This window comes from Hyaena hyaena, unplaced genomic scaffold (assembly GCF_003009895.1).
Source record: "Hyaena hyaena isolate Hyena2069 unplaced genomic scaffold, ASM300989v1 scaffold_192, whole genome shotgun sequence".
Lineage (NCBI taxonomy): Eukaryota > Metazoa > Chordata > Mammalia > Carnivora > Hyaenidae > Hyaena > Hyaena hyaena.
Genome location: NW_024080825.1, coordinates 603,509 through 631,350, shown reverse-complemented (window position 1 = coordinate 631,350; position 27,842 = coordinate 603,509). Strand labels below are relative to the sequence as shown.

Genomic DNA, 27,842 nt, shown 5'->3' with positions numbered 1-27,842 from the left:
GCGCGCGCTGAGCGGACGTCAGCCTTCAGACCCACCCCACCTTTGCCATTTAACGCACGCGCGCTGGCTCCCCGGCCCTTCGCCGTGCCGGTTTCCGACTTCCGGTTCCGCCGGGACCCGGAGGCTAGACTGACTAATGGCGGCGTCCACGAAGCCAGCTACCGGGGGCGTTGAAGAGGCCGGGGCGGAAGAGGAACCGCGAATTCTGGAGCCCGGGGCAGCCCCATTTGGAAATTTCCCTCATTATTCCCGCTTCCATCCTCCAGAACAGCGGCTCCGCCTCTTGCCACCGGAGCTGCTTCGCCGGCTTTTCCCTCAGAGTCCCGAATCGAGGCCGATCCTGGGGCTCGACGTAGGGTGTAACTCTGGGGTGAGTGACGTGGGCGGGGTCGGAGGTCTGGGAGCTGAGCGGTCGGCTTCCTCTGCGTTCGCTGGGGCTCTGGTTTGGGCGTGGCATCACACCCGTCACAGGTTTCCCGAAATGAGTTTAAGCTCCGTTCCAAATTCCTGCGTCCCCTCCTGTGTGCTAGCCCCGTCACGGCCAAACCTCGTGTGGGAAAGGCCACCGTTTGGGGGCTTCCGGCGCTTGCCTCCTGTACAGCGTGGCTCGCGACCTGGCTGCAGGAGAGGGGGGCTTCCGGACACCCACCTTTGGGAGCGTAGGGTTGGAGTGGTTTCCTGGGAGAGCTGAGCCAGGGGTGACGGAATCGCGCCTGGAATTAAGATTCGTGTGCCATACAGTGTAGGATGGTCCTTGGAGCCAAGGAGATGTTTATTTAAAAGCAGTGAGTTGACTGAGTACAGTGGAGAGGGTTGAGAGGGAGGATACAGCTTCCTGGCCGAGGAAGGCATTGCCACATCTTACCTCAAAGTATTCTTGGGCATAGAGTGATTATAGTGAAATTACCTCCAAAATATCAAAATGTGCCTCTTGACACCTATCTGTAACTACTGGCATATCCCAGAAGAGCGGAATTCTGACCCTATGATTGTAAATCAAAGGCATGTAATAAAAAGTAAGTCTCTACTCCTGACCCTAAATTCTCCTTTCCCTCTCCACGGTGGCAACCGCTGTTTATAATTTCTTGGGTGTGCATCCTGTGTGTACAAACAGGCATTTATGTATGTATAAATATCACATCTCTTACCTTTATAAATAATAGCACACTATTTTGTACCTTGCAAATTTTCACTTAATTGGGAGATCACTCATGTCACTACATTCTTTTTTTAGCAGCTTCAAAATTGTATGGATGTACCATAATTTATAGGGTGCTTTATTTACATTTTTAAAACTCCCAGGCCCCACTCTAGCCCTACTGAATAAGGATCTTGGGTGATTGAGCCCTGAGTCTGTATTTTCTTTTGTAAGCTTCCAGGGTATTCTGGGATTGGGGAATTGAGGTTGGAGAGGGTGAAGAGATATGATAGAGGAGGGACTGATGTGACAAAATGACTAGTCAAATTGGCATACCCAAGATCAGACAGGAAGAGGGAGTCAGCAAAGAAATAAGTATAGAAATGGAGAGAAAATTAAGCAGCGTATAGGACCTTCCTACTTGAAATGTGGTCCTTCATCTACAGCATCAGCATGACTTGGAAGCTTATTAGAAATATAGAATCTCAGTCCCTCACCCCCAGATTTACTAAATCAGCATCCTTATTTTAATAAGATCCATAAGTGATATGCATTATTATTAATTATTAATAAACATAGTATGAGAAGCCTGGTATAGAGGAAAGAACCTAATGTAGCCTAAATCTTGCCATGTACTAATCATGTGACATTGGACAAGTCCCTAGCCTCTGAACCATAATTTTTAAAAGACAGAATTTTTTTTGAACAATGCCACATGTACAGAAAAGTGCCTAAGACATAAATTTACACTTATGAATTATTATAAAGCAGGCACCTTTATGACCATTGTCCAGATCAAGAATAAAACATTGTCAGAACTCCAAAAGTCCCTTAACTTTCTCTGTTCATAACCACTCCCTGCCCCACTCCACCCAGAAGTAACAACTAGCCTGACTTACTATTCTTATGTCCTTGATTTTCTTTATAGCTCACCATTTTTGTATCCCTAAACAATGTAATTTAATCTTATCCATTTTGAACTTCGTATAAATGGAAGCTTGCCATGTATTTTCTTTTGTGTCTTGCTTTTTTTACTGAACATTGTATATTTGTAAGACTCATCCATGTTGATGCACTGAGCTGCATTCCTTCATTTTAAACTGCTATTTAGTATTCCATCTTAACAGACACATTTTATAATATATACATTTTACTAGATACATTAATGTATATGTATATAAATATACATTTATTTATCTGTGCTACTATTATTGGACATCTGGATTGTTTCCAGCCAGGATTTTCCTTACAGGATTGTTGCACAGAGCAAAAGAGGTGGTGCATAGAAAAATGCCTTGAAAAATAGATAGAGCAATACAAATTTGAATTAGTTATAATGGTTATAGAAGTCAAAGTTAGAGAAAGAAGATAGTGACTTGTTCAGGAGTCAAAAAAAGTGACAAGATGGTGAAAATCACAGATCATTAGACATGGCTAGAAGGAAGTCAGCAGTGACTTTTGGGAGTAATAGATGCAGAAGTAAAATAAATCTCAAAAGGGGGTGGTGAAGTATAAGCCAGAGAGTAAAACTGAGGCTATAGAATGAAGGCTAAATAAGGACTTTTTGGAATCCAGACTTTCCCAATCGCAAGTCTGAGAAGCAGATTTTTATAAGATGGTGCTTGTTCTGGTTCCTCACTTTCCTTGTAAGGAACACTGGCTATGCCCCTGGAACCCTTTCTTCCTCCCTGAGGTCTGAGATACCTGAAAAAAGTGAGTTTACCAGCATATTACTCAAGCTGGATAAGACTGCTCTCAGCTCCTTTTCTGCATCCATTTGGCTATAACTTTGAACCATACAACCCAATCTACCATCAGTGTCAGGAAAGTATAGAGATGGACACATTATAGCCTGAGACCCCTGTAGGGCACTGAGAACCTGCTCTGTGGAAAACTTTTCGGGCAACCTTCTTAGTCTAGGAGCTTCATAACCTATAAAGCCAAGAGTAAGTGGCAATCCAGTGACATAATGAGAGTCCAATGACATAATGAGAGATAGAGGTCTTTCTTCCATTCACTGGTTGAGAGCTGCAATGACAAAGCTCTTTTGGATTTCTCTAGGATCTGAGTGTGGCTCTATACAAACACTTCCTTTCCTTACATGATGGGGAGACCGGCTCAGATATCTCAGGAGAACTCAATCTACTCTGCTGCGACATAGATCCAGTCCTGGTGGAACGAGCTGAAAAAGAATGCCCTTTTCCTGATGCCTTGACCTTTATCACCCTGGACTTTATGAATCAAAGAACCCGGAAAGTTCTCTTGAGCTCTTTCTTAAACCAGTTTGGACGCTCAGTTTTTGACATTGGCTTCTGCATGTCAATAACCATGTGGATTCATCTGAACCATGGGGACCATGGTCTGTGGGAGTTCCTGGCCCACCTTTCCTCCCTCTGCCGCTACCTCCTTGTGGAGCCACAGCCCTGGAAGTGTTACCGGGCAGCTGCAAGGCGTCTTCGGAAGCTGGGCCTCCATGACTTTGACCACTTCCGTTCCCTTGCCATCCGAGGTGATATGGCCAATCAGATTGTGCAGATCTTGACCCAGGACCATGGCATGGAATTAGTATGCTGCTTCGGCAACACCAGCTGGGACCGAAGCCTTCTGCTCTTCAGGGCAAAACAAGCCACAGGGACTCATCCAATTCCTGAATCACTGGTAGAGGAAGGGAAAGAAAAGAACAGATTAAGATTCTGGAGACCGTAAGATGGGAGGGTGGGAAGACCAGGAAAGAGATATTGAAAGAGTGTTATACTAAGAATTAAGTTCATTCTCCTTAATTCGTGAGTATAAGGCAGCCTCAAAACCTGGCAGAAACTTTGGGCAAAATGTCCAGGACATGCAATTGCAAGAATCAGTATCTTTTCCCCACTGTTTGAGTTGTTTCTCTAAGAGAATACATTTGTGGAGCAATGAGCTGGGCTCTCCGGATTGAGATGGCCTAGAGAAACTGATCCTGGTTCTAGGATATGGAAGGGGCTGCTTCTAGTGGTTAGAGACTTAGCCCAGGCCAGCCTTAGAATGTATCTCTTCCATGGGCAACTTGACTCTGATCCGGCTTCTTCAGGCTTTTGCTGGACTTCTTATCCTGCCTTCAGGCAAAACCTCAAAATATAATCTGGAATGAAGAGTCTCTGGCTTGGCTAAAGGAGAGTGTTAGTATGAAAAACATCTTATCATTAAAGAACAGGTCACATATTCAACATGCCCAGGCTCAGTACAGCAGGTAACAGATACTAGCCAAAATGCACCGGCTAGCATTTATAAGATGTTTAAAAGATTTGAATTATGAACCCAATATCCAGCTGGTACAAATGAAATGAATGAAGTGGGACTGTACAATTATATATAATAAAAGTGACTTGAGTATGATTGAGAATGCCCTGTGACTCTGGGGTAGGTAGGAAACTTCTGCTTTTAACCACACTGTTCAGGGAGTTTTCAGCTCAAGAAAAAGAACCTCACCCAAGCTCAGAACAGAAAACATGCCAGAGAGTAAGTTAATTCAGGACTTTTTTTGGTCAGCATCCTCTGCCAAAGCACACCAGCATGGGGGTTGGGGGTACATAGTATGGCAGTGGGAACATGGCAGGGAAGCAGGCATAAAATGCAGTCTACAATTGAATGACTATAGCATAAATGCTGTGGGATAGGTGTCACTGATATCTGTCAAGTTTTGACACCCATGAGTTGAGTCCAAGGGAAAGTGGAAGATGGAGAAAGATTTGGTGGAGACAAGATGGGAAAACAAAATATACCTAGCTAAGAAAGGAAACCGTATCGATGAGTTTCAAAATCCTTAAGATCCTATTATTTTCTGAAGTTAGAAGTAAGGTTGGGGAATAAAAGAGTCCGAACCACCAATTAAACGTTGGACCTATTGGGGGCTCCTGGGTGGCTCAGTTGGTTAAGCGTCCGACTTTGGCTTAGGTCATGATCTCCTAGTTCGTGGATTTGAGCCCCACGTCGGGCTCTGTGCTGACAGCTCAGGGCCTGGAGCCTGTTTCAGTCTGTGACCTCCCTCTCTCTCTGACCCTCCCCTGCTCATGCTGTCTCTCTCTCTCTCTCTCTCCTAGAAATAAATAAAACATTAAAAAAAATTAAAAAAAAAAAAAAAAAAAAACGTTGGACCTATTGGTGGAAGTTAGTAAAAGTTCCTGCTCGGGAATTTGAACTCTATGCAGAGAGAGCCAAGGCTAGTACATTCCCCAAACGATAGAGCAGAACCAAAACCTTCATTTAGGAAAACTGTTTTTCTATTTTGTGCAGGATAATTATGTGGTTGGTGCCATTTCCAATCTCAGACTCCAGTACTACTTTTCAGTCTTTTTATATTCCTGCTCCTCCTGATCACTTTCATCCTAGTGACTCTTCTGGACTTTTACCCTTCTGCAGGTCTCGACTCTATATCCTTGTTCCACTAGTCTAAGCAGATGACCTAACCGCCAATCAGCACCATTCGTGTTTGCTATGTCAGGAAGTCTTTTCTTGCCCTCAGTCTTTTTTTAAAATACTTTATTTTATTTTTTATTTTAGAGAGTGTGAGTGGGGGAGGGGCAGAGAGAGAGGGAGACAAAGGATCCAAGTGGACTTTGAGCTCACAGCAGAGAGCCTGATGTGGGGCTCAAACTCACAGTTAGATCATGACCTGAGCATAAGTTGGACTCTTAACTGATCCATCGAGGCATTGTTGTCCTCAGTCTTAAACCCCTTCATCTTTCCACCTTTTCACTTCTGAATTTACCCAGTGAACTTTTACCCAGTTAACCTCTGCCTGAGTTCCTGATCTCAACCTCTCCTACTTCTCCCAAACTGTTTTATTGAGGATCCCCTTGGTGTCTCCTTGGCCTCACTGACTCCTTCCTGTCCACCTGCCAACATGCTCAGTTCTCTCTCTAAACCATCAACTTTTCCTGTATCTGATCTCTCCAAGTTTATTCAATGTCTCCGTCTTTTCGCTACCAAATGTGAACAAAACCTTTGAAAGAATAGACTCCACAGCCTATGCTCCTTCATTTCCCATTCATCAGTGACCTCCTGAATGCCAAACTCTGAGGCCTCTTGTTCAGCCTTCCTCCTGGGTCATGGCACTATTCAGCACTATTGATCCTTTCTTTGAACTGCTCTCCCTTGGTTTCTTCACCATACCCTTCTCCCTTTAGTCTCTTTCTGTCTCTTAGTTTTTCTGTAGTCTTTAAGCTGTTAGTTCAAATTTTAATTGAACTTAAGTTACCTGGAGAGTCCTGGATTCATCTCCAGAAACACTGATTCAGGTTAAGAATGGGGCTTGAGAGTCGGTTTGGTTTGGTTTGATTATATTTGTGGGTTTTTAAACTATTTCCAAGTGCGCAATTCCATGGCATTAAATACATCCACAGGGAGGAACCTGATGACCCCCAGGTGACTCTGATGCAAAATAGATCACATTTTGATTGCTTAGGGCTTCTTAGGATCCATCTAGTCCTCTTATACATATTTTTCCTGGGGTGAGTTCCTTCACTCCCATGCCTTTAGCATCTACCTATATACTAATAACCCCCAAATATATTGGTAGTGTCACTTCCACAGTTGTAGATTAATGTTTTTCCTGTTTTGTAATTATATCCTCTTAGATAGTTCTTAGGCATCTCAGATTCAACAGAACGCAAAGCAAATTCATTAACCTCATTCTAAACCTAATCCTATCTCAGTTGTTGCCATCTACCCATTGCTCAAGCTACAAACATCAGATGAAGCTCCTCGCTTATACTCCCCACACTGAAATAGTCACGAAGTCCAGTAAATTCTCACATGTCCAATAACACGTAAGTCCCATTTATTCCATCCATGTGGTGGGTCCCTTCCAGGCATTTCTGTGTTAAGTCATCTACCCTCTAATCCCTGCTACCAGTGTTCCCTTCCTCAGATATCTCGTTATGCTAGTATTATGCTTAAAACCCTTCAGTATTTTGGGGCACCTGGATGGCTCGATTAAGCATCCAACTTTGGCTTAGGTCTGATCTCACCATTCGTGAGTCCAAGCCTTACATTGGGCTTGGGCTTTGTGCTGACAGCTCAGATGCCTGGAGCCTGCCTCAGATTCTGTGTCTCCCTCTCTCTCTGACTCTCTCCCCACCCCACCCCACACTCTGTGTCTCTCTCAAAAGTTAAAAAAAAAAAAAAAAAAAAAAAAATTTAAACCTTCAGTGTTTCCTAGAGCTAGAGTCCTATCCTTTATCCAATGCCTAAACCAATGTTGTTTGTAAGGTAGCCACTTGCCATTTAAATTTAAATTAAGTAAAATGAAATAAAATTTAAAATTTAGCTCCTCATCTTACTAGCCATGTTGCAGGTGTTCAATAGCCATATGTGATTAGTGGCTACTTTATTGGACAGCACAGACTTAGACCATTTCCATCACTGCAGAAAATTGTGTTGTACAGCACTGCTCTTCATGCTTTTCCTCCACACCGCAGTCACACTTGAACTTCTCACCTACCACCGTGTCCTACTTTCCATGTCCTTTCACACCTCTGAGACTTAGCACAAATTCCCTCTGTTTTCATTCTCTCTCCCCCATCTCTCCCACCTTGCAACCTGGTTGAACTATTTGTCCTAAAAGACAGTTCACATGTTAAATTCTGTCAGAAATCTTCCCCCAACTCCTATAGCACTTTACATTTGTTACTATATTCTAGTGGGGACTTTGCCTGGAAGCCTCTATTATAGTATTTACCATATCATATTATAATTCTTTATATGCCTCTGTCCCACCACCATAAGACTGATCTCCTCAAGCCCAACTTATCTTTGTACTTTGAGACCTAGCACAATTACTAATATGTGCCAGGCAGCTGAGCAGTACTTGTTGAATTAATATATGAATGAAAAAAGAAATGTATCTGAATTCAAGTATTGAGAAGAAAAGGGAGATCTATGATTGGGCAGAAGACTGCCCAAGAAACTGAAAATGGGAAGAAACTAAAAATTTAAGAAAATGGGGCACCTGGGTGGCTCAGTCGATTAAGAGGAAGAAAAACGGAGATTTGACCCCAGCAAGAAATAGAATGCTAGAAGCAAGAGGTTGGAGTGATGTAAGGAAGGGTTATGAGCTAATAAATGCAGTTAGAAAAGCCAAGGAGGGGCACCTGGATGGCTCAGTCGGTTAAGCATCTGATTTCAGCTCAGGTCATGATCTCATGGTTCCTGAGTTCGAGTTTCTCCCCCGCCCGCATTGGGCTGTCTGCTCTCAGCGCAGAGCCTGCTTCAGATCATGTCTCCCTCTCTCTCTGCCCCTCTCCCACTTGTGCACATGCTCTCTCACTCTCAAAAATAAAATAAAACATTTAAAAAAATGGGGCATCTGGGTGGCTCAGTTGGCTTAATATCCAACTTCAGCTCAGGTCATGATCTCACAGTTCACGAGTTCGAGCCCTGAGTTGGGCTCTTTGCAGTCAGCCCAGAGCCCTCCCCACTCTCTCTGCCCCTACTGGGCTTGCACGCACATTCTCTCAAAAATAAAATATTAAACAATAATGACAATAAATAACTAAAAGGCAAGGAAATGGATTCTCCCCTGAAGCCTCCAGAAGGAATGCAGCCCTGCCAACACCTTGATTTTAGACTTCTGGCATCTAGCACTATAAGAGAATAAATTTGTGTTGTTTTATTTTTTTAATGTTTATTTTTGAGAGAGAGAGAGACCAAGTGTGAGTGAGGGAGGGGCAGAAAGAGAGAAGGAGACACAGAATCTGAAACAGACTCCAGGCTCTGAGCTGTTAGCACAGCTAACAGAGAGATCATGACCTGAGCCAAAGTTAGATGTTCAACAGACTGAGCCACCCAGGCGCCCCAAATTTGTGTTGTTTTAAATCAATAAATCTGTGATGATTTGTTACAACAGGAACAGGAAACTAATACAGGGATTCTGACTACAATGAGACTAGGCTATGAGCCAAGTGGCACCTGTCCCAAATAACTCCTTGATGGCAGAAAATGGCCCCAGTGACCAAAGGGATAGTCTGGGGCTCCATCTACATGGTTCGGTTCATTGAGGAATCTTCAGTCATTAAAACCTTTGGGACATGCTTCAGCATCTGAACGTGACCTTTTTCCCTACCAACATTTCTATTGGCTGAGCCCTTAACCTTAACTGTTGAAAGAAGTGTTGTATTTCAAGTCTGTAGCAATTAATTTCAAAGATGTGTCGTGTTCATAAAGATGAGGCCCTGATACCATGAAGATAATGATTACATACTGGCCTGTGAGAGTCTTTGGCTCCTAGAAAAGATCTTCTTCTTTATCCTCAAACAAGCCTAACTTAGGAGCCAACACCAAGCATGATGAGCCTCCTTGAGGGACAAGAGTAGAGAATGGTCCTGGATATACTTTAACTTAAAAACAACAACCAGGGATGCCTGGGTGGCTCAGTCAGGTAAGCGTCTGACTTAGCTCAGATCATGATCTTGTAGTCCGTGAGTTCAAGCCCCATGTCACGCTCTGTGCTGACAGCTTGGATCCTGGAGCCTGCTTCGGATTCTGTGTCTCCCTCTCTCTCTGCCCCTCCCCCACTCATGCTCTGCATCTATCTCTCTCAAAAATAAACGTTAAAAAAATTCAAAAACCAAATATATAATCCAGTATTTCCAAAAATTATCATTTCAACATGTAGTCAATATTAATTATTGACTAAGTCACCCAGGTGCCCCTCTCAGAGACCTTTCTATTTTAACATAGATAGAGCTACCCTGTTCTTTTAACAATTACATAGTAATCCATTTATGGCTGTACCATATTATTTGTTCTATGGACATTTAGGTTGTTTCCAGCTTTTCACTTTTATCAGACAACTATAATTGATAACACAGTACATATATCCTTGCATATTTTTTAAAGTTTATTTATTTTTGAGAGAGACAGAGTGAGGAAGGGACAGAGAGAGAGTGAGAGAGAGAAAATCCCAAGCATGCTCCCTGTGAAGCTTGATGCAGGGCTAAATGCAGGGCTCGAACCCCTAAACCATGAGATCATGACTTGAGCTAAAATCAAGAGTCAGTCATCTAACCGACTGAGCCATCCAGGAGCCCCTATCCTTGCATATTTATGTGAGTATATCCACAGGACAAATTTCTAGCAGTGGAATTCCTGGGTACGTGTAGCTTGTTTGGACAAATACTGAGAAATTGCCTCCCATATGGTCATGTTGATTTACCACTCCCACTAACAGGGTGGAAGAATACCTGTCTTCTCACATTCTCACCATCACTTAAGTTTATTTATTTATTATGAGGGAGGAGGGGCAGAAAGAGAGAGGGAGAGAATTCCAAGCAGGCTCCACACTGTCAGCGCAGAGCCCAGCGTGGGACTTGATCTCACAAACCGATCTCACAAAACTTAGACATGATCTAAGCTGAAATACAGAGTTGGATGTCCATCTAACTGAACACCCAGGTGCCCCCTCCCCTTTTTTAGTTTATTTATTCACCATCACTGTTTAAAATTTTTGTGAATATTGTTGTAAATGATGAAATATTCTTTCATTGTTTTTATTTGCATGTAATTAACAAGATTAAACAAGTTTTCAGATGTTTATCTGCCATTATTTTCTGCGAATATCTTTTTTTTTAAATAGATGTCTAAGAGTTGTTTGAATTATAATGAAATTCACCTTATATCTGTCACATGTATTGCATATTGTTTTCCTAGTTGGTAGTTTGTCTTGTGACTTTTTTGGATTTTTTTTCCTTTGCCTTAGGTAGTCAAATTTATTGGTCTTTTCCTTGATAGCTGTTAGGCTTTCTATGTTTAGAAAATACTTTTTAAAAAATCTTTTTTCTCTAGTATGTTTATGGGTTTTCTTACTTTAAATTAATTTCATCCAGAATCTACTTAAATGGCAAAGACCACTGTTATTTCTCAGTACTGCTCAGACTGAAATCTCCATTATAGACCATTTAGTCCTATCTGTTCTCAACGTATACAACACCTATTCCTTTGTACCTTTGCTGAAAGGTTCCTTTCTCCAGGCTCACAGGTTCATGCTCCTTTCTCTCTTGCCCATTATTGCAAAAGCTGTATTCCTTTCAAGAACAGCTCAAATCCCATATCCTCTAGAAAGTCTTCCATGCCCATTATAGCCCACAAAGACTTTTCCTTTGCTGAATTTCAAATGATCACATGCTAACTTGTTTGAGCCTCTCCTTTTCTCAACTTTAACGTATTTGCTAATCTAATCAAATCGAACCTTCCAGGGTTGTTTAATCTACTTTTTCCTACTATCCAAAGCAGCTAAAAGCATGCTGTATATATGGAATTTGATAAAAATACTTCTTGGTTTGCCACAAAAGTATATGCATTAGTCACAGGTAGTCAGTGAGCATCTGAAATATGGCTGATCCAAATTGAGATGAACTGCAAGTTAAAATACACATTGGAGGGGTGGCTCATTTGGTTGAACGTCTGACTTTGGTTCAGGTCATAATCTCATGGTTTGTGGGTTTGAGCCCCATATTGGGCTCTCTGCTGACAGCTCCAGAGCCTGGAGCCTGCTTCAGATTCTTCCTCTCCCCTGCTAGTGCTCTGTCTCTCTCTCAAACATAAATGATTATTAAAACAATTTTTTAAATACTCATTGGATTTTGAAGATGATATAAAAAATAATGTAAAACATCTCGGGGCGCCTGGGTGGCTTAGTCGGTTGAGCGTCCGACTTTCGCTTAGGTCATGATCTCGCGGTTCGTGGGTTCGAGCCCCGCGTCGGGCTCTGTGCTGACTGCCAGCTCAGAGCCTGGAGCCTGTTTCAGTTAGTGACTCCCCCTCTCTCTGACTTTCCCTTTCTTTCTCTTTCTTTCTCTCTCTCTCTCTCCTAGAAATAAATAAAACATTTAAAAAAAAAAAGAAAGGTCTCTGAGATATTTTAAGTGCAAGAAGTGAGTGCAGAACAGTATGAATGGTAAGATTCCACCTTTGTACCTTGAAAAAAGAATATATACACAGAAGGTAATAAAACATGTAAAAGTGAAAAATCAAATAATAGCAGTATAAGCATAGTTAGTCATATTGAAGAATCAGCCAGCCAGAAAGTTAAAATGGCTCATTGTTGGGGGTGGGAAATGAGCACATAATTGCTTCTGTATTATTTCATTTGTTAACCATATGCACATAATGCTTTTTTAAAATAATGAATTTTAAACACGTTTTAAAATAAAGCAGCAACTTTCTAAAAATAGCTTTCTAAAATAATTCTCATCCCGTTGCCCCACCTACCTGTCTAACTTTTCTCTCACAGCATAGTCAAGAGTCTTGAAAAAGTTTTAAATACTTCTTGTCTCTATTCCTTCTTTGTACGTCTTTCTCAACCGTTCAAAATTTGGTTTTGCCGAAGTCCCCAATGATGTGACTATAGTCAGCAGATATGTGTCAGTTCTGATTCAACCTGACTTAGAATTTATCAGGAACTTTTTTTTTGGAAACCCTTTTGGATCTGGTGACAGCACTCAGCCAGTTGTCTTCCTCCTTCTCTGGAGACCCCTCTCTAATGTTGCTGTTCCTTAGGGTTCTATTCCAGTCTCTCTTCTCTCCTCGCAAGATCTCCATTTTATGACTGCAGTTACCAGCTAAGTTCTAATGTTCTCATTTCTCACAAGCCCCTTATCTCTAATCTAGATCTCTCTCCTGAGATTCAGAATTACTTATCCAACAGCATTATGCATTAATACTTCCAGCCTTTTCTGGGGCGCCTGGGTGGCTCACTCAGTTAAGCGCCCGACTTCGGCTCAGGTCATGATCTCGCGGTTCTTAGGTTTGAGCCCTGCATCCGGCTCTGTGCTGACAGCCAGCTCAAAGCCTGGAGCCTGCTTCAGATTCTGTGTTTCCCTCTCTCTCTGACCCTCCCCTGGTCATGCTCTCTCTCTCAGAAATAAATAAAACATTAAAAAAAATGTTTCTTTTAAATACTTCCAGCCTTTTCCATATCATGGCACACATAGAGAATGATGGTGTTTTCATGGCAACATACCTTACTGAGACTGCTGTCTTTCTGAGGGAGTTCGAGCTGCCTTGAGGGTTGAGAAAATCAATATGCGGAACATCTGTAACCTCTTCATGAGGCACAAGAGCTGGGAAGGTCTTACCTCTTAGATACACATTTCCCCTTGGACATCCCCCAGGCCTTTCGATGTTAACATGTCTGAAAGTGAGCTTATAATCTCCCAAAATTGCTCTTCCTCCAGTGTTTTCTATTTCAGTGAGTGGTCCTACCAGCTGCAAGTTACCCAGTCCGGAAGTCTTGGCTTGGCTCTCTGCTTTCCTCCCCTTCCAATCTCAAGACCTGCTGACTCTGCTACTCTTTACTTCTTCAAGTGATCTCCTCTCCATCACCACTATCACTCTCCGAGTCCAGAGCACATCTTTTCTCATTTTCCCCCTCAATTACTACAAATACTTTGTCTATTCTCCTTGACTTCAATCTTCCTCTCTCTAACCTGTTACCCATACTGCAACCGCAGAATTCTTTCTAAAATGCAATTCTGATTTTGCCAATCCCCTGCTTAAAACCATTCAAAGCACTAATGCGAGCAGTGATCTACTGGTCGGTCATTAGCACTATATGCACAATTAGACCATGCCACCATACTGATTTATTACTAGCAGCTTGTAGCAAAAAGAGGCCAAGAGACTAGCTTGTTTTATGACACAGAAACTCAAAGAACAATATGTGATGAATGGTATATAACAAGGGTGAAAACACAACTATGGGACTTCTGTATATTTTTAAATAATTTAATTGAATAATACCACTGAGGAATCAAAGTGTCTTAAGCACTATCAAAGACAGAAAGCAATCATGGTGTAATAAAAATTATACTTCTTGAACCTCCTGGCAGTGAAGACAAAGGTTTATGAAGCATAGAGAATCTGCCAAAATCTGAATGCTTAACCTTTCAAGTGTGCAAGAGCATTTAAGTAAGGAGGGCAGACACTTGCTGTGACAGGTGTAGATGTTAGTTTTTTGTTTTTTAAGGGTGAGCATCTGAATGAAAAGGAAAAAATTCAGATGGTTTGTTTATTTCCAAAAATTTATTAATTTGGAAACATCCCCAAATAGTTAGAAATGCTTGGCATTCTATTAAGGTTTTTCCATCCTGTGGTTTTGGATGGAGTTTTCCTAGACATTTAAGCCCTGGGAGGAAAGGATCATGTCTAATATTTTTGTAAACCCAGGACTAGCCCACTGATTCCTCCTCAGGGAATACTGGATGATTTGATGAAAAAGAATCAATGCTATAAGATTCCAAAAATACCAACAAGATGAGCTCCCTAAAGACTCCACTAAAAAATTATCAGAATAAATGAATAAGAAATGAATTCAGTAAAGTTGCAGGATGCACAATTAATATACAGAAATCTGTTGTGTTTCTATAACCCTAATAACAAACTATGAGAAAGAGAAATTAAGAAAACAATCCCATTCACAATTACATCAAAAAGAATAAAATACCTAGAAATAAATTTAACTGAGGAGGCGAAAGACCTATACTCTGAAAACTATAAGACACTGATGAAAAAAACTGAAGAAGACACAAATAAATGGAAATCTATACCACACTCATCGATTGGAAGAATTAATATTGTTAAAATGTCCATACTACCCAAAGCAGTCTACAGGTTCAATGTAGTCACTATCAAAATACCAATGACATTTTTCACAGAAATAGAAGAAATAATACTAAAATTTGTATGGAACTACAAAAGACCCCAAATAGACAAAGCAGCCTTGAGAAAGAAGAACAAAGGTGGAGGCATCACACTCCCTGCTCCCAGACTTCAAACTATACTACAAAACTATAGTAATCAAAACTGAATGGCACAAGCACAAAACAGATACAAAGATCCATGGAACAGAACTGAGAACTGAGAAATAAATCCACACATGTATGATCAATTAATCTATGACAAAGGGGGCAAGAGTATACAATGGGGAAAAGGCCATCTCTTCAATGAATGGTGTGGGGGAACTTGTGCAATTAGATGCAAAAGAATAAAACTGAACCGCTATCTTAACACTGTACACAAAAATCAACTCAAAATGGATTAAAGACTTGAATGTAAGACCTGCAACCATAAAAGTCCTCAAAGAAAACATAAGCAATAAGTTTCTTGACATTAGTCTTAGCAATATTTTTTTGGACCTGACTCTACAGGCAAGGGCAACAAAAGCAAAAATAAACAAACGGGACTATATCAAACTAAAAACGTTTTTGCACAGTGAAGCAAACTATGAAGAAAATGAAATGGCAACTTATTGAATGGAAGAAAATATTTGCAAATCATATGTGTGATGATAAGGGGCTAATGTCTAAGATACATAAAGAACTCCTACAACTCAAGAGCAAAACCAAAGACCAATCTGATTTGAAATAGGCAGAAGAGGGAGGAAAGGGCAAAAAATTTTTTAAGATAAAGTGGGCAGTCTGAGTGGACATGTTTCCAAAGACATACATATGGCCAGATGCTCAACATCACTAATCATCAGGAAAATGCACATCAAAACCACAATGAGATATTACCTCACACCTGTCCAAATAGTTATTATAAAAATAAATAAATAAATAACAAGCGTTGATGAGGATGTGGAAAAAAGCAAACACTTGTACACTGTTGGTGGGAATGTAAATTGGTGCAGCTACTATGGAAAACAGTAGGAAGGTTACTCAAAAAATTAAAAATAGAACTAATATGTGATCCAGCAATTCCACTCTGGATTTTTATCCAAAAAAAAACAAAAACAACTTGAAGAGATCTATGCACCACTACATCCACTCCAGCATTATTTACAATAGCCAAGATATGGGGCAACCTAAGTGTCCACTGATAAATGAGTGGGTAAACAAGATGTGGTGTGTGTGTGTGTGTGTGTGTGTACACACATATATACCCATATACATACAATGGAATATTAGCCAAAAAACAATGAAATCTTGCCATGTGGGACAATATAGATGGACCTTGAGGGTATTGTGCTAAGTGAAATAAGTCAGAAAAAGACAAATGCCCCCTGATTTCGCATACATGTAGAATCTGAAAAACAAAACCAGACATACAAACACAGAGAACAAACTGATGGTTGCCAGAAAAAAAGGAGGGTAGGAGGGTGGGCAATATGAGTGAAGGGGATCAAGAGGCTTAAACTGCCAGTTATAATGCAAAAAAGTCATGCAGATGTATTGTGTAACACAGGAGATACAGTCAATAATATTGTATGAACTGGGGCCCCTGGGTGGTTCAGTCAGTTAAGTGTCCGACTTTTGATTTCCACTCAGGTCATGATTTCGTGCGGTTTCTAAGTTCAAGCCCCACATGGGTCTCCACGCTGACAGCTCAGGGTCTGTTTTGGATTCTCTCTCTTTGTTCCTCCCCTGCTGTGCTCTCTTTCTCTCCCTCCCTCTCAAAATAAATAAACTTTTAAAAATTGTACAAACTTTGGGGACAGACAGTAACTAAACTTATGGTGATCATTTTGCAATGTATATAAATGTTGAATCACTATGTTGTACACCTGAAATTAATATGATTGTATTTTAATAACAATCCAATTCAAAAAAAGTAAAGTGAGCTTTTTTAAGAAATGAGAATATATTCACAAAGAGATATGCACAAGAATATTTATAGTAGTCTTATCCATAATAAGCCCCCAAACTGGAAACACCCAAATATACATCAACTAGAGAATGGATAAACAAATTGTGATATATTCATACAATGGAATATTGCTAAGCAATAAAAAGAACAGACTCACTTTAGTCAAAGACATTACTACGCTAAAGAATATAGGCACAAAAAAAGTGCATACTATTTGATTACGTTTATGTGAAATCCAAGAACAGACAAAACTATGGTGATATAATTCAGGAGGTTGCAGGGCGTGGGTGGTGGTAGGTGCAGGGTAGTTCACTATAAATATAAGGGGCATGAGGAATTTTCTGGGGTGATGGTTCAGTATCTTGTTTGGGGTGTTAAATTAGTGTATATTACTGTTGAAACTCAACAAACAGAACACCTAAGATCTGTGCATTTTATTGTATGTTAAGGATAAATCAATCAATAAAATTTGTTTTAAACCAAAGGTGAGAGAGTTGGTGGGAATAACAATTATGACATCTTTTAGGCTCCAATAATTGACCTCAGGCACTCATTTCTATGCTCAAGAACTCAAAATGACTTCTTTAGGGACGCCTGGGTGGCTCAGTTGGTTAAGCATCTGACTTTGGCTCAGGTCAAGATCTCACGGTTCATGGGTTCGAGCCCCACATCTGGCTCTGTGCTGACAGCTAGCTCAGAGGCTGGAGCCTGTTTCAGATTCTGTGTCTCCCTCTCTCTCTGACCCTCCCCTGCTCATGCTGTCTCTCTCTCTCTCTTTCTCAGAAATAAATAAAACATTAAAAAAATAATTTATTAAAAAAAATAACTTATCACCTGTCCTGTCAAATCCATATCCTCATTCTGATCTCAGTACAAAACCTCCTCCACTAACTTCTACTTCCCACCCTGCCAAGGTGATCTCACTGTCCCATGCAACTAATCTGCTCTTTCCTACATAGGTCTCCTTGTGTCCTTATCCTGTCTGAATCTGCTCAAGTTCACTATGCCTTTCAAATCCCATTCTCAAGTTCTCTCTCCTTCAGAGAGCTCTTAATTAATCCTGGACAATTTGAGCACCCCAAGATCCGTCAGCTTTTATGTTCCTTTATTGGACTAATATGATGCATTACTACTTTCCGTGTATACCCACAACAGAAGCAATTTTAATAAAATGGGCTAGGGATCCCTTTGTATTTCTCTGCAGAACCCTATTCAGAACCTGCATTAACAGGTCACTCACTATGATGCAGTTTGTGAAGATTATACGGTATCCAGACAAGGGCAAATAGATGTTTAATTCAGTACCTGTGAGAATGGTATTGAAGGAAGCTCTGAGACCCTGCATGGGCCTAGCTGGGTGTTTGCTTTTCTTCTTTTAAGCCTGAGGTTAATTCAACAGGGCGGGTACTCGTCTCCACCTAGATAGCAAGTGGCTGAGAACAAGGTTTTATCCTTTTTCTGCTCAGCCTTACCTCTTCCAAGTGAGGAAATCAGCGCTACTCTGAAAAGAGCGGAGCCCGTTCCCAACGCCCCGTTTTCCATATTACTGGGAGGACCCGATCCCGATCTGGAGAAGGAAAAGTGAGGAGAGAGCATTTAAGGCCAAGGAGGCACTCAACCGTCTTCCCATAGATTTACACCCAACACGTAAGCAGGAAGGCAAATTACAAACACCAATGCTCACAACCACACATACACGTGCACGCCCAGCCCCACAGAAGCAGATGCGCATGCCCGTGGCTCCGCGCGTACCTACTTAGTTTTCTGTGCTATAGATGCCCCGCATTCCACCCCCGCCCAGCCCAACGCAGCTTCTTCTACCCCCGCAGCGGGGAAGTTTACCAAACCCGATACCACCGGGCCGGAGGAGAGTGTTTCTCTACGGGGGGGAGGGGAGGTCCTTCCCACCAGGGCGGAAGCAGCACTCTCCGGACGGGCGGACTTAGCTCTTGTCCTGGGAACATCTGGAGGGGGTTGGGAGGGGCGCGCATCCTGGGCGAATGTGGATTGGCTGTGCGGAAAGAGGGAGGAGGTGGGGTCTGGGCGAGGGGCGGGGCTCACTGGCCCCTTTAAAGCCTTGACATCAAGAGGCGGCCCCAGCACCCCCCTTCTTCTGCCCCCCGCCCCCGAGCCGCGGCCATGGACCCGGCGGATCCAGCCTCCCCTGGCCCAGTTCAGCACCTCATTTCGGTGAGTTCCAGGCCTACTTGGGATTTAAAAGGAGGCGACTGGAGGGTCTGTAAGCTCTGGGCTGGGGGTGGGCGGTTTGAAGGGTAAGGCTCTCGTGGCAGCCTTGGGTCGGAGGGGGCGGCGCGCCTTCCTGCCCGGACCTAGCTGCCTGCCCCTCCCTCCCGCCGCACTGTCGCGGGGTGGGGGTGGGGGGGGTCCGGCTGCGACTCTCTGTCCACCCCTACCCCACCCCCTCCCGCCCCCCGCGCCATCCTCGCGCACACTCCATGGCCCCGGAAGGGAAACTTTCGGGACAGGGGGATGTTCCGGGGGCCTGTCTCCCTCCCTCTTTGAAAGCACTGACCTTGCCCCAGCTGCGCACCCCACCCCACCCGCATCCCACTGTCCGGGTGCCGCTTAGTGGTGCGGGGTTGTTGCGCAGGGGGGAGGGAGGCTCTCCCCAAAGCGCAGGCGCGGAGACGAGCCCCGGGCTCCTCTTCGCCCTCTTTGCAGTCCCCGTGGCCTGGGGCGGTAGGGCGTGGGGAAGATGGGGAGAGGCGGAGAGATCAGGGTCTCTAGGAACAATCCTTCCGTGGCTGCGAGGGGCTGCGGGAAGGAAAGAGGCGGGGGCCGGGAGGCTGAACACTAAAGAGAGGCTGAGGGAGGGAGAAGGGCTGGGCAGGGTGTGGGGCCAGGGCAGCGCCTGTAGAAAAGGCTCTCTGGGTCCTGACTGCGGTGCCAGAAGAATGCAGAGAATTTATCTGTGCCCGACACTCCCCTGGCCTAGGCCGACTAGAAAAGCGGCTCACCGAACCCCAGCCCCGTTCTCCTTATTCTGGGCCCAGGGCCCCATGTCTCCAGCCCTGGCACTGCCCCAAGGGCACGGAGGTACCTCACCTCCCTCAGGCCTGGTTTTCCAGGTACTCAGCTCTATTCACCAAACTTGCCAGCTGCTGCTTCGTAAATGCTCGCCTTTCTGAGGAACCAGGGTTCTTACACTGATGGGTTCTTGGCTGTGAAGACAAACGCCTCTTAATCCCTTCCAACCACCCTCACCCTCTCCATGGGTCCTCCTGCCTAAGCACAACTGTCTGCCAGAGGTAGTGGCTGGAGGAAGATGCCTGGGACAGCAGTGGTCCAGGGGACAGTAGGGAGGGAGTGCCTAACCATTCTATGGACAGTACTTTTGGAGAAAATGAACCCAGCCTAATTGTCTTGTCACAGACCCTCTCTCCAAAGACATTATGCCTGCTGACTTTGAGACGCCTTGTCTTTCAAGAAGGGAGACTCAACATTCACTTCTCATATTTGTTTCCTGTCTTTTTATGATCAGCCTAGGGTTCGTGGGTTTCCTACTTCAGAGGCACATGTGTATTCCTGTCTGGGGAGATATTCCTGCATAGTTCAACTTTGTTAGAAAAACACCTTTGCACGAGGTGGCTCAGGCACTCCAGCATCTTTCTCCAGTTTAGATCTTTCGGACAGAGTGGGAACTTGGAGAGGCAGATGGCCTGGGCTGCAGGGGAAAATGCTCTTCCACAGTAGGCAGAAACCAGTGTATATGAGGACCAGGATGCTAGCTCTGTGAACTGGGAGTCAGAAGCCGTGGTCTCTTCTCTTCCCAGCTTGCTGTGTGACTTAGACCAAGACCACTTGCCTCTCTGGGGCTCTTTTCTCCCATCTGTAAAATTCAGCAATTGGACTAAAGACCTCTAACATCCCCTTTCGCTTTTTGATGTTGCATGGTTCCACTGATAAGTGAATCTGAAAGGGAGAAAGGTCCTCTGGCAAGGTGGCTTTGAAGTTTGAAGAGGTAGATGTTGGGTGATACAGTTCTAAGTCACAGTTACTTAGGACTGGAACCTTGGCTGGAGGGGAGCAGACTCCCTGATTCTGCCTGAGAATAGCCATTGTCTTGCTTACCCCTGGTGGCTTGGGGTATGAACTCTTGCTGGCTGGGGTTTGGCCCACCCATCAAGGTCTCTGCTGAGACATCCTGGCAGGCCAGTCTTTGAGTTGGGCCTTTGGGGAGGAGTTGAGAGAAGGAGAGGCAGCCAAGGGCCAGTAGGGTAAGCAGATTCCCAGGAGACAGTTTGCATCTCAGCTGTTGGGACTTGTTTTAGGATCTGAGCCAGTGAGCACAGCACACTCATCCACCTTCTTATGGGAAGAGGACGAGAGCCCTGCTGCTGTTGCCCATCTCACTCCCTGGCCTTACTCGCCTCACCTGTGCCCTCCCCCACCTCGCCAGTCCCCTGGCAGTGCGCTTCAGGAGTCTTCCCTGCTGCCCTCACCCAGTCCAGCCAGCCTTCTGGCCCTTCCATGGCAGCCAAGCAGCAGGGAGAAACTGCCCCAGCCCCACCTTTCCCAGCCTCCTTCCCTCCTGGGGCTATGGTTTCTCAGGAGTCAGGTTCTCCAGGTTGGGACTTGCTCTCTAGCCCAAGAGCCAAAGCCTTCACGTTTTCCTTGTTTGTTTTCATCCTTGATCTCCCAGGTGCCAAGGGGGATGTTAGAGGAGGTGGTGGTTAGAGACGCTGTGGGATTGGTTAGACCTGGGGTGCATTCTCCTGCATTGCTTCTCTCCTGGGCCCTGCTGCCCATGGATTGAAGCTGCAACAGGCGGTATTTAGGTTAGACCCCAAGGAAACCTCCCTCACTGCGAGGAGCCCCTGGATTGGAGAATGGAAGCTCCCAGGGAGGTCAGTTTCCCAGAAAGTGGTTAATGGTGGAGTCCCTGTCAGAGTGAAGGATGCGGCTGTTGCTAGGCAGAGGCTGCTGTTTCCTCTTGGGGTGTGGCTCCGACGCTGGCCAGCCAGAGGCCCCGTTAGAAGCAGGAGGAGAAAGGACCCTTGCCTGATAGCTCCAGAGGGGACCGTGGCCCCGACAGCTTTGGCTCACCAGAACTGCATCCCGTAGAACAAATGACACTTCTCGCCCTTCTTCCCCCAGCTCCTCCCCCAATTCACCACCACTACCACAGTCTGCTTTGATGATTCTCACCCGAACCTGGCAGGCTTCTCCAGCTCCAGTCTGGCTGCACTAATGGACTGATTGGATTTTCTATACTTGGAGTTGGGGATTTCTGATTGAACATGCAAATTTATGTAAATCAACCTGGGATCTGCCACCACATCAAAACAACATAGAGTCATAGGCTGGAAGGAATCCTAGAGGCATCTCGTCCAACGCCCTCATGTTAAAAATGGGGAAACTGAAGTCCAGAGGGGGAAGTGATTCATGCAATGATGAGTGTCAGAGGCAGGGCTCCTGACTCTGGTCTAGTGTTTTTACATGGTTCCATTCTGCCTTCACTTCTCATGCACGAGGGGCCTGGGCCAAATTTAAAGCGGAGAGGGCAGTTCTTGAACCTGAGATTGTAGAGAGCTGGACTTCTGGAGGGTCAGAGTGTTCTCCCAGAGGCTCTGGTCAGCATTAACATGCTGAAAAATAACTTCCCATCTCTTAGAGCAACACCCTTAGTGTTTTTCCCCAGGCCCTGCCCTGAAAGGTTGGAGGACAAGGCCATTGGTTGCTCCTGGCCTGGCCCTTGCAGTTTTCCCAGAGCTGAGACTGCGTCTGTTCCCAGTATCTCTCACAGTACCAGGCACACAGTAGGCTGTGGATGGCTCTGCATGGGCAGTGCCTCTGTCTTGACCCTCCTGTCCTCATTTGAATCTCTGCTGCTTCCCTCCATGGCCACGGTGGGAAAAGATCTTTAGTCTTCTGTGACTCTTTGCCTACCTTCCCCTGCCCTTCTGGAGGGCACAGGCCAGCTGGACCTCCCCTGCAGGTTTCTGCAGCAGGGACAGACCAGGCAACTTGCTATAACAAGGGTCTCATTATTTTGAAATTAGTGCCAAAGTTGGAAGGGGGTTGCAGAGATGGGTTTGGCTCCCTGAAAAGTAGTCTCTCCACTTCTTGACATGTTTCTGATCTGATCCACGCCCCCAGCTGCAAGATGCCCCTTGTTCCCACTTCGCAGACGGCGCCTGCGGCATGGGGCTGTTTGGAGGGCCGAGCGCTCACTTACCCTGCAGTGCCTGCGTGCTTTGCGGAGATCCAGAGATGCTCAGAGCAGCTGTTGGTCTGCTTTGCAGTACTTTGGCAGAGTGAGTGTATGGGCTCAAGATCGGAGTCAGTCAGGCCCTGACTCCCAGCCAAGGCTGCCACCAGGCCCTGCTGCAGCCTGAGGAGGGGGCTTGGAACACATCTGGGGTCTTCCTCACCTTCATCCCAAACCCAGGTCTGGCTGACTCTGAAAGGAGTTCCCCCAGCTTTAGCATCTTCCCAAAACACAGCAGGAATGGAATCAGCACCTTCAGTTCCTCACTACACAGTGGCCCTCATCTCCTACATCCTTAGTTCTGTGTGAGGGGAAGGGCTCCCTAGGCCTCAGTTTCCCAGCCTGTGCTGATGGATTAATAACACATCATCACTGGGGTGTGGCACCTGCTCAATAATTACCATTTTCCTGGCTCTGGGAGTTAACACAGATGAAAGGGGCCCGAGGAAGCCAGGCTGTTATTAAGGTGAATTATCATTCCTCTTATTACTGATTTCTACAAATCCAGCAGCCACTGAGAAGGGCCCAGCCAGGCACACTCCCTGGACCTTATAGTTGTGCTTCAGCTCTGGGATTTCTCCAGTACTCACCAAGCTTTTAAAAATATCTAATAGATAATTTTTATTTATTTTTATTTTATTTTATTTTTAAATTATTTTTTATTAAAAAATTTTTTAAGTTTATTAATTTGTGTTTGGGCGAGAAGGAGAGAGCAGCAGACTATCTGAAGCAGGCTCCACACTATCCGCATGGAACCTGATGCGGGGCTTGAACTCGTTAACCGTGAGATCATGACCTGAGCTGAAGAGTCAGATGGATGCTTAACTGACTGAGCCACCCAGGTATCCCTATAGATAGATATTTCAGAAAGAGAGATGACCCCATTCTGCTTCTCATGCTGATGCCTTCAAGGCTTGAGTGGTGGTAGGTGCTGCATGGGGCACTGGTCTACACTTCTCACTCTCCTGAAGGGCTTGAAATTGTCCCTCCCTGGGTAGAGTGATCAGCTTGTTCCTAGATGGGACGATGAGGGGCCCCAGAACTCCTGAAGTGTTCTCAGTAGTCAGAGTTCCGTGGGCTGACTCATTTCATCCCCAACTGGCTTGATGTGGGGGCTTTAGGTGGTCCTTTTGTAGGAGGAGCTGTTGACACCCCCAGAACCTGTCTGCAGCAGCTGTAGGTACTCCTGGGTGTCATTTACCCCAGTGTACTCCCATCTGTCCCAAACTCTCCCCTTTCCCAACCTCCCACCTCTGCCTCTGCTCTTCATGATCTAGTATGAATGCAGGCCTGACCCAGGAGGAAGCGGCCCTGACCAACTTCTGAATAGTTTGGGGCTACCATGCCACCACAGCCTGGGTGTAGAAGGACTGCTCTCCTAGCCCAGTGGGAGCTTTATGGGAAGAAAGGGAGTGAAGACTGGTGTCCTTTGGCCTCATCTAGCCAGACCTCCTCACCATTCTCTTGTCCCAGGGACCTGGTCCCTACTTCTAATATGGGAAGAGGGTGGATGGCCCCAGCTGGAATGAGCTTTAGAAATCACCCGGGAGAGGGGCGCCTAGGTGGCTCAGTCGGTTAAGCGTCTGACTTTGGCTCAGGTCATGATCTCACGGTTTGTGGATTCGAGCCCCGCGTCGGGCTCTGTGCTGACAGCTAGCTCAGAGCCTGGAGCCTGTCTTCGGATTCTGTGTCTCCCTCTCTCACTCACCCTCCCCTGCTCACGCTGTCGCTCTCGCTCTCGCTCTCTCTCTCAGAAATAAATAAAACATTAAAAAAAAAAAAAAAAAGAAATCACCTGGGAGGGGCGCCTGCGTGGCTCAGTTGGTCAGGCATCCAACTTCGGCTTGGGTCATAATCTCACAGTCAATGAGTTCAAGCCCCGTGTAGGGCTCTGTGCTGACCGCTCAGAGCCTGGAGCCTGCTCGGATTCTGTGTCTCCCTCTCTCTGCCTCTCCCCTGCTCATACTCTGACTCTCTCTCTTTCAAAAATAAGTAAACATTAAAAAAAAATTACTTGGGAAAGTGGTTATACCTTCTACCACTCTTTTTTTTAAGTTTTGTATTTCAGTTTTTCACTAGACATTTTTTTAACATAGTCCAAACATCAAAATGATACAAAAAGGTATATGTTGAGAAATTGTGCTCCCACTTCCACCCCCTTTCCCTCCATAGATAATCACTTAATTCTTACATATCCCTCAAGAATGTCTTTACATAGGGGCACCTGGGTGGCTCATTTGGTTAAGTGACTGACTCTTGATTTCAGCTCAGGTCATGATCTCATGATCTATCTTCCCCCCTTCCCCATTCTCTCTCTCTCTCTCTCTTTCTGTCTCTCTCTCTCCCTCCCTCCCTCCCTCTCAAAATAAATAAAAATAAAACTTAAAAAAATGCCTTTACACAAAACAAATGTAATGTATATTCTTAGTTTTTTCTTCTTATCCAAAAGATAGCAGATAACATATATTGTCTTCATCTTTTATCTGTTGGCAGATGGATTTTTCTTTCCATCTCTGTCAGGTCTCTGGTTTCTGATCTTTACCACCTACCCCAGGGCCCCTCCAGTTGGCCCCAGCCCATTAGCAGGCTTTGTTCAGCTTTATTTACTAAACTTCGTTCAGATGCCAAGGTTTAGGTCAAAACCAGTCTCTGAGGAATTGTCAGGCTCTGTCCAGCAGTTACTGTGTGGTAGTGTTGTGCTAAGGAAAGGCCATATACTGTAAGACCAAGTAATCGGAGGACCTGGTGTGGGGGGCGGGGGTGGGGGAGGCACATGGCATGGCACAGTATGAAGCTGGGAGCAGGGGTCTGGGGCCAGGACCGGAGATGTGGCACCACGTGACCTGGAAGGCTGGGTTTTTTCAACTTGATCTCTGTGGCTTCTCTTCTCCCCTCTCTCCCAGTTTGTAGGACGTCCTGGGCCCCTTGACTTTTATTATGTCCAAAACAAAAAACCTCTTTCTCTGTAAGATGGTACTGGAAAGGCTTCTTACCCACCCCCACCCCATCACCTTCTATTCCCAGCTCTGGGCCTGCAGGTTCGTAAAGCTGGAACCTTCCTTTTCTACTGTAGGCCGAAGGGAAGTTGGGGGGTGTTTGCTTCTCACTTCCTCTGTAGACGGCACCTCACTTCCTGTCCCGGGATTAGAAGAAGGCTAAAGCTCTTGGCTTTGCTGTCCCTTCCTCTCCCCGCTCCCCATCCCCCCCTGCTTTCCTGGGAAGCCTGTGGGCCCTGTAAGAGGGAGGCAGAATCAAAGCCAAGGGCTTCTCTCTAAAAGCCCTGCCAAGCCCCTCACCTTCAACCCCCTACCCCACACAAAGGGACCTGTCTTCTCAGCTGCAATCGCTCTCCAGATATGATCTCTTCTTTCTGTGCCCTGCAGGAAGAGAGAAGTCAGAGAGCTCATCCCATTTTACAGATAGGAAAACTGAGTCCCAAAGGGTTCTAGGCTTCACCCAGTGTCATTCAGTATGGATGAGCCAGAACCAGAATCCAGGAAGTCTCACTCCCATTTGTGGCCACAAATAAGAGCAAAGAGTGAGGGTTTGTGAGTGTGCCAGAGCTACTTTATGTTCCCAGGGAAGGCTACTTTCTTCTTGCCAGAGCTGGTAGCTTAGGAGGTCCCATCCACACTCTGGCCAAATAGCAGCCACTAAGTCAACACCGAAGCTGCCTGGACATGGAAAGTATTTGGTTGGCCAAAGCCTGTTCCCTTTGAAGAAAGAGGCCCAGAAATGGAAGCTGGGGGAGTCAGCACTGTAGGCTGAGCCTGGGGTCTGGGAGGGTAGAGCCTGCAGGTGCAGCCTGAGAGTCATCAGGCCATGCAGCCTCCTAGGCCCTTTTCCTCTTGGACCTGAAAGCAGATAGCTGGTGTACCAGTAGTCAACTCAGCAGTCGCCTCTACTGCTGCCTCCAGGAGCCTCTCTGCCTCAGCTCTTCCTCTGGGACCCAGCATGTGTCTCTGGTTACACCCAGGGTGTTAAAAATATGCTGACTCTGCTGTTGGGTCAGAAAATAGGAGAGGAGTTAGTAACTGGCATGGGCCAGGGGACCAGGAAACACTCACCTTCAAATGCCCTTCAGTCCAGCTGCACTGAGTCATTCTGTTTCCGTACACACCCACAGATTTCTGCCTTCTTCTGTTTATGCCTGCCTTTGGCCTAGAATGACCCCCTTGCCGTTCCCTGGTATCTACACCCTGCGGATCTATAAAGTCTCCATTAACTTGATGCCTTAAGTTCTGAAAAAACTGTTCCAGATACAGGTTAATATTTCTCTACTGATTTTTAAAGTTCTCCAAAAAAATTCTGTCGTGGGACTTCCTTCACAGTATAGCTATTACCTACATGTCTTCTATCTCCTACCAGACTGAAAGCCTCAAGAAGTCAGAAGAGCTGATCCATCTCTGAGTGCCCCTCCCCTATACCCAGTATTGTGACTCCTACTGAGTGATCAGTTTGGAAATATCCTCAGAATAAATAGATTAGGCCCATTTGCCAGAGGGAGTCACTGAGGCCTGGGAGTGGGTTGAGGGCTTGGATAGGGTCCTATCAATGTTAGGGATAAATCTGAAACCAACCCTTGCTCACCTCTTAGCATGGTTTGTCATAGGGCCCTCATAGCCATTTGGGTGGGAGCAGTTGGGGGTCTTTAAGAGAAACTGACGAGCATGCTGCGTCTTCTTTCTGGTCTTATTCTGTCTGGAATGAAAGGAGATCACCACGTGCAGGCCCTCGTGGACAGGGGCAGTGCCCAGGCAGAAAGTCGGGGTACAATAATGTAGGCAGGGCTCTGCCTCAGGGAGTTCCTCCTCTTCTTCTTCTTCTTCTTCTTCTTCTTCTTCTTCTTCTTCT

At 45.1% G+C, this 27,842-nt stretch overlaps 2 protein-coding genes and 1 long non-coding RNA gene across 4 annotated transcripts in view; 2 read left to right on the top strand and 1 right to left on the bottom strand.

The window, feature by feature from the left end:
- The first annotated feature begins 102 nt into the window (after positions 1–102).
- Positions 103–4,507, top strand: BCDIN3D (BCDIN3 domain containing RNA methyltransferase). The gene is made up of 2 exons (XM_039241409.1): positions 103–370; positions 3,200–4,507. The coding sequence occupies exons 1-2, from the start codon at positions 137–139 to the stop codon at positions 3,842–3,844; spliced, it is 879 nt and encodes a 292-aa protein (XP_039097340.1). The 5' UTR covers positions 103–136; the 3' UTR covers positions 3,845–4,507.
- On the bottom strand, positions 3,708–18,679 carry LOC120237914. Its single transcript, XR_005530079.1, has 3 exons — positions 18,599–18,679; positions 18,229–18,323; positions 3,708–3,793 (listed from the first exon to the last, which is right to left on the bottom strand). It is a non-coding gene; the product is annotated as an uncharacterized LOC120237914 (long non-coding RNA).
- Positions 18,680–18,868: 189 nt separating this feature from the next.
- The window catches only part of NCKAP5L (NCK associated protein 5 like), a 32,078-nt gene continuing 23,104 nt past the window's right edge, over positions 18,869–27,842 (top strand). For both annotated transcript variants that reach the window (XM_039241437.1, XM_039241435.1), the window contains exon 1: positions 18,869–18,946. The gene's annotated coding sequence lies outside the window, so the exon portion shown is untranslated. The remainder of the gene's footprint in view (positions 18,947–27,842) is intronic.

Bases quoted from the DNA above. Each gene is read 5' to 3' on its own strand.
- BCDIN3D (XM_039241409.1), top strand. From the start codon at position 137: ATGGCGGCGTCCACGAAGCCAGCTACCGGGGGCGTTGAAGAGGCCGGG. The intron at 371-3,199 runs GTGAGTGACGTG...GGATTTCTCTAG, and splicing joins ACGTAGGGTGTAACTCTGGG to GATCTGAGTGTGGCTCTATA.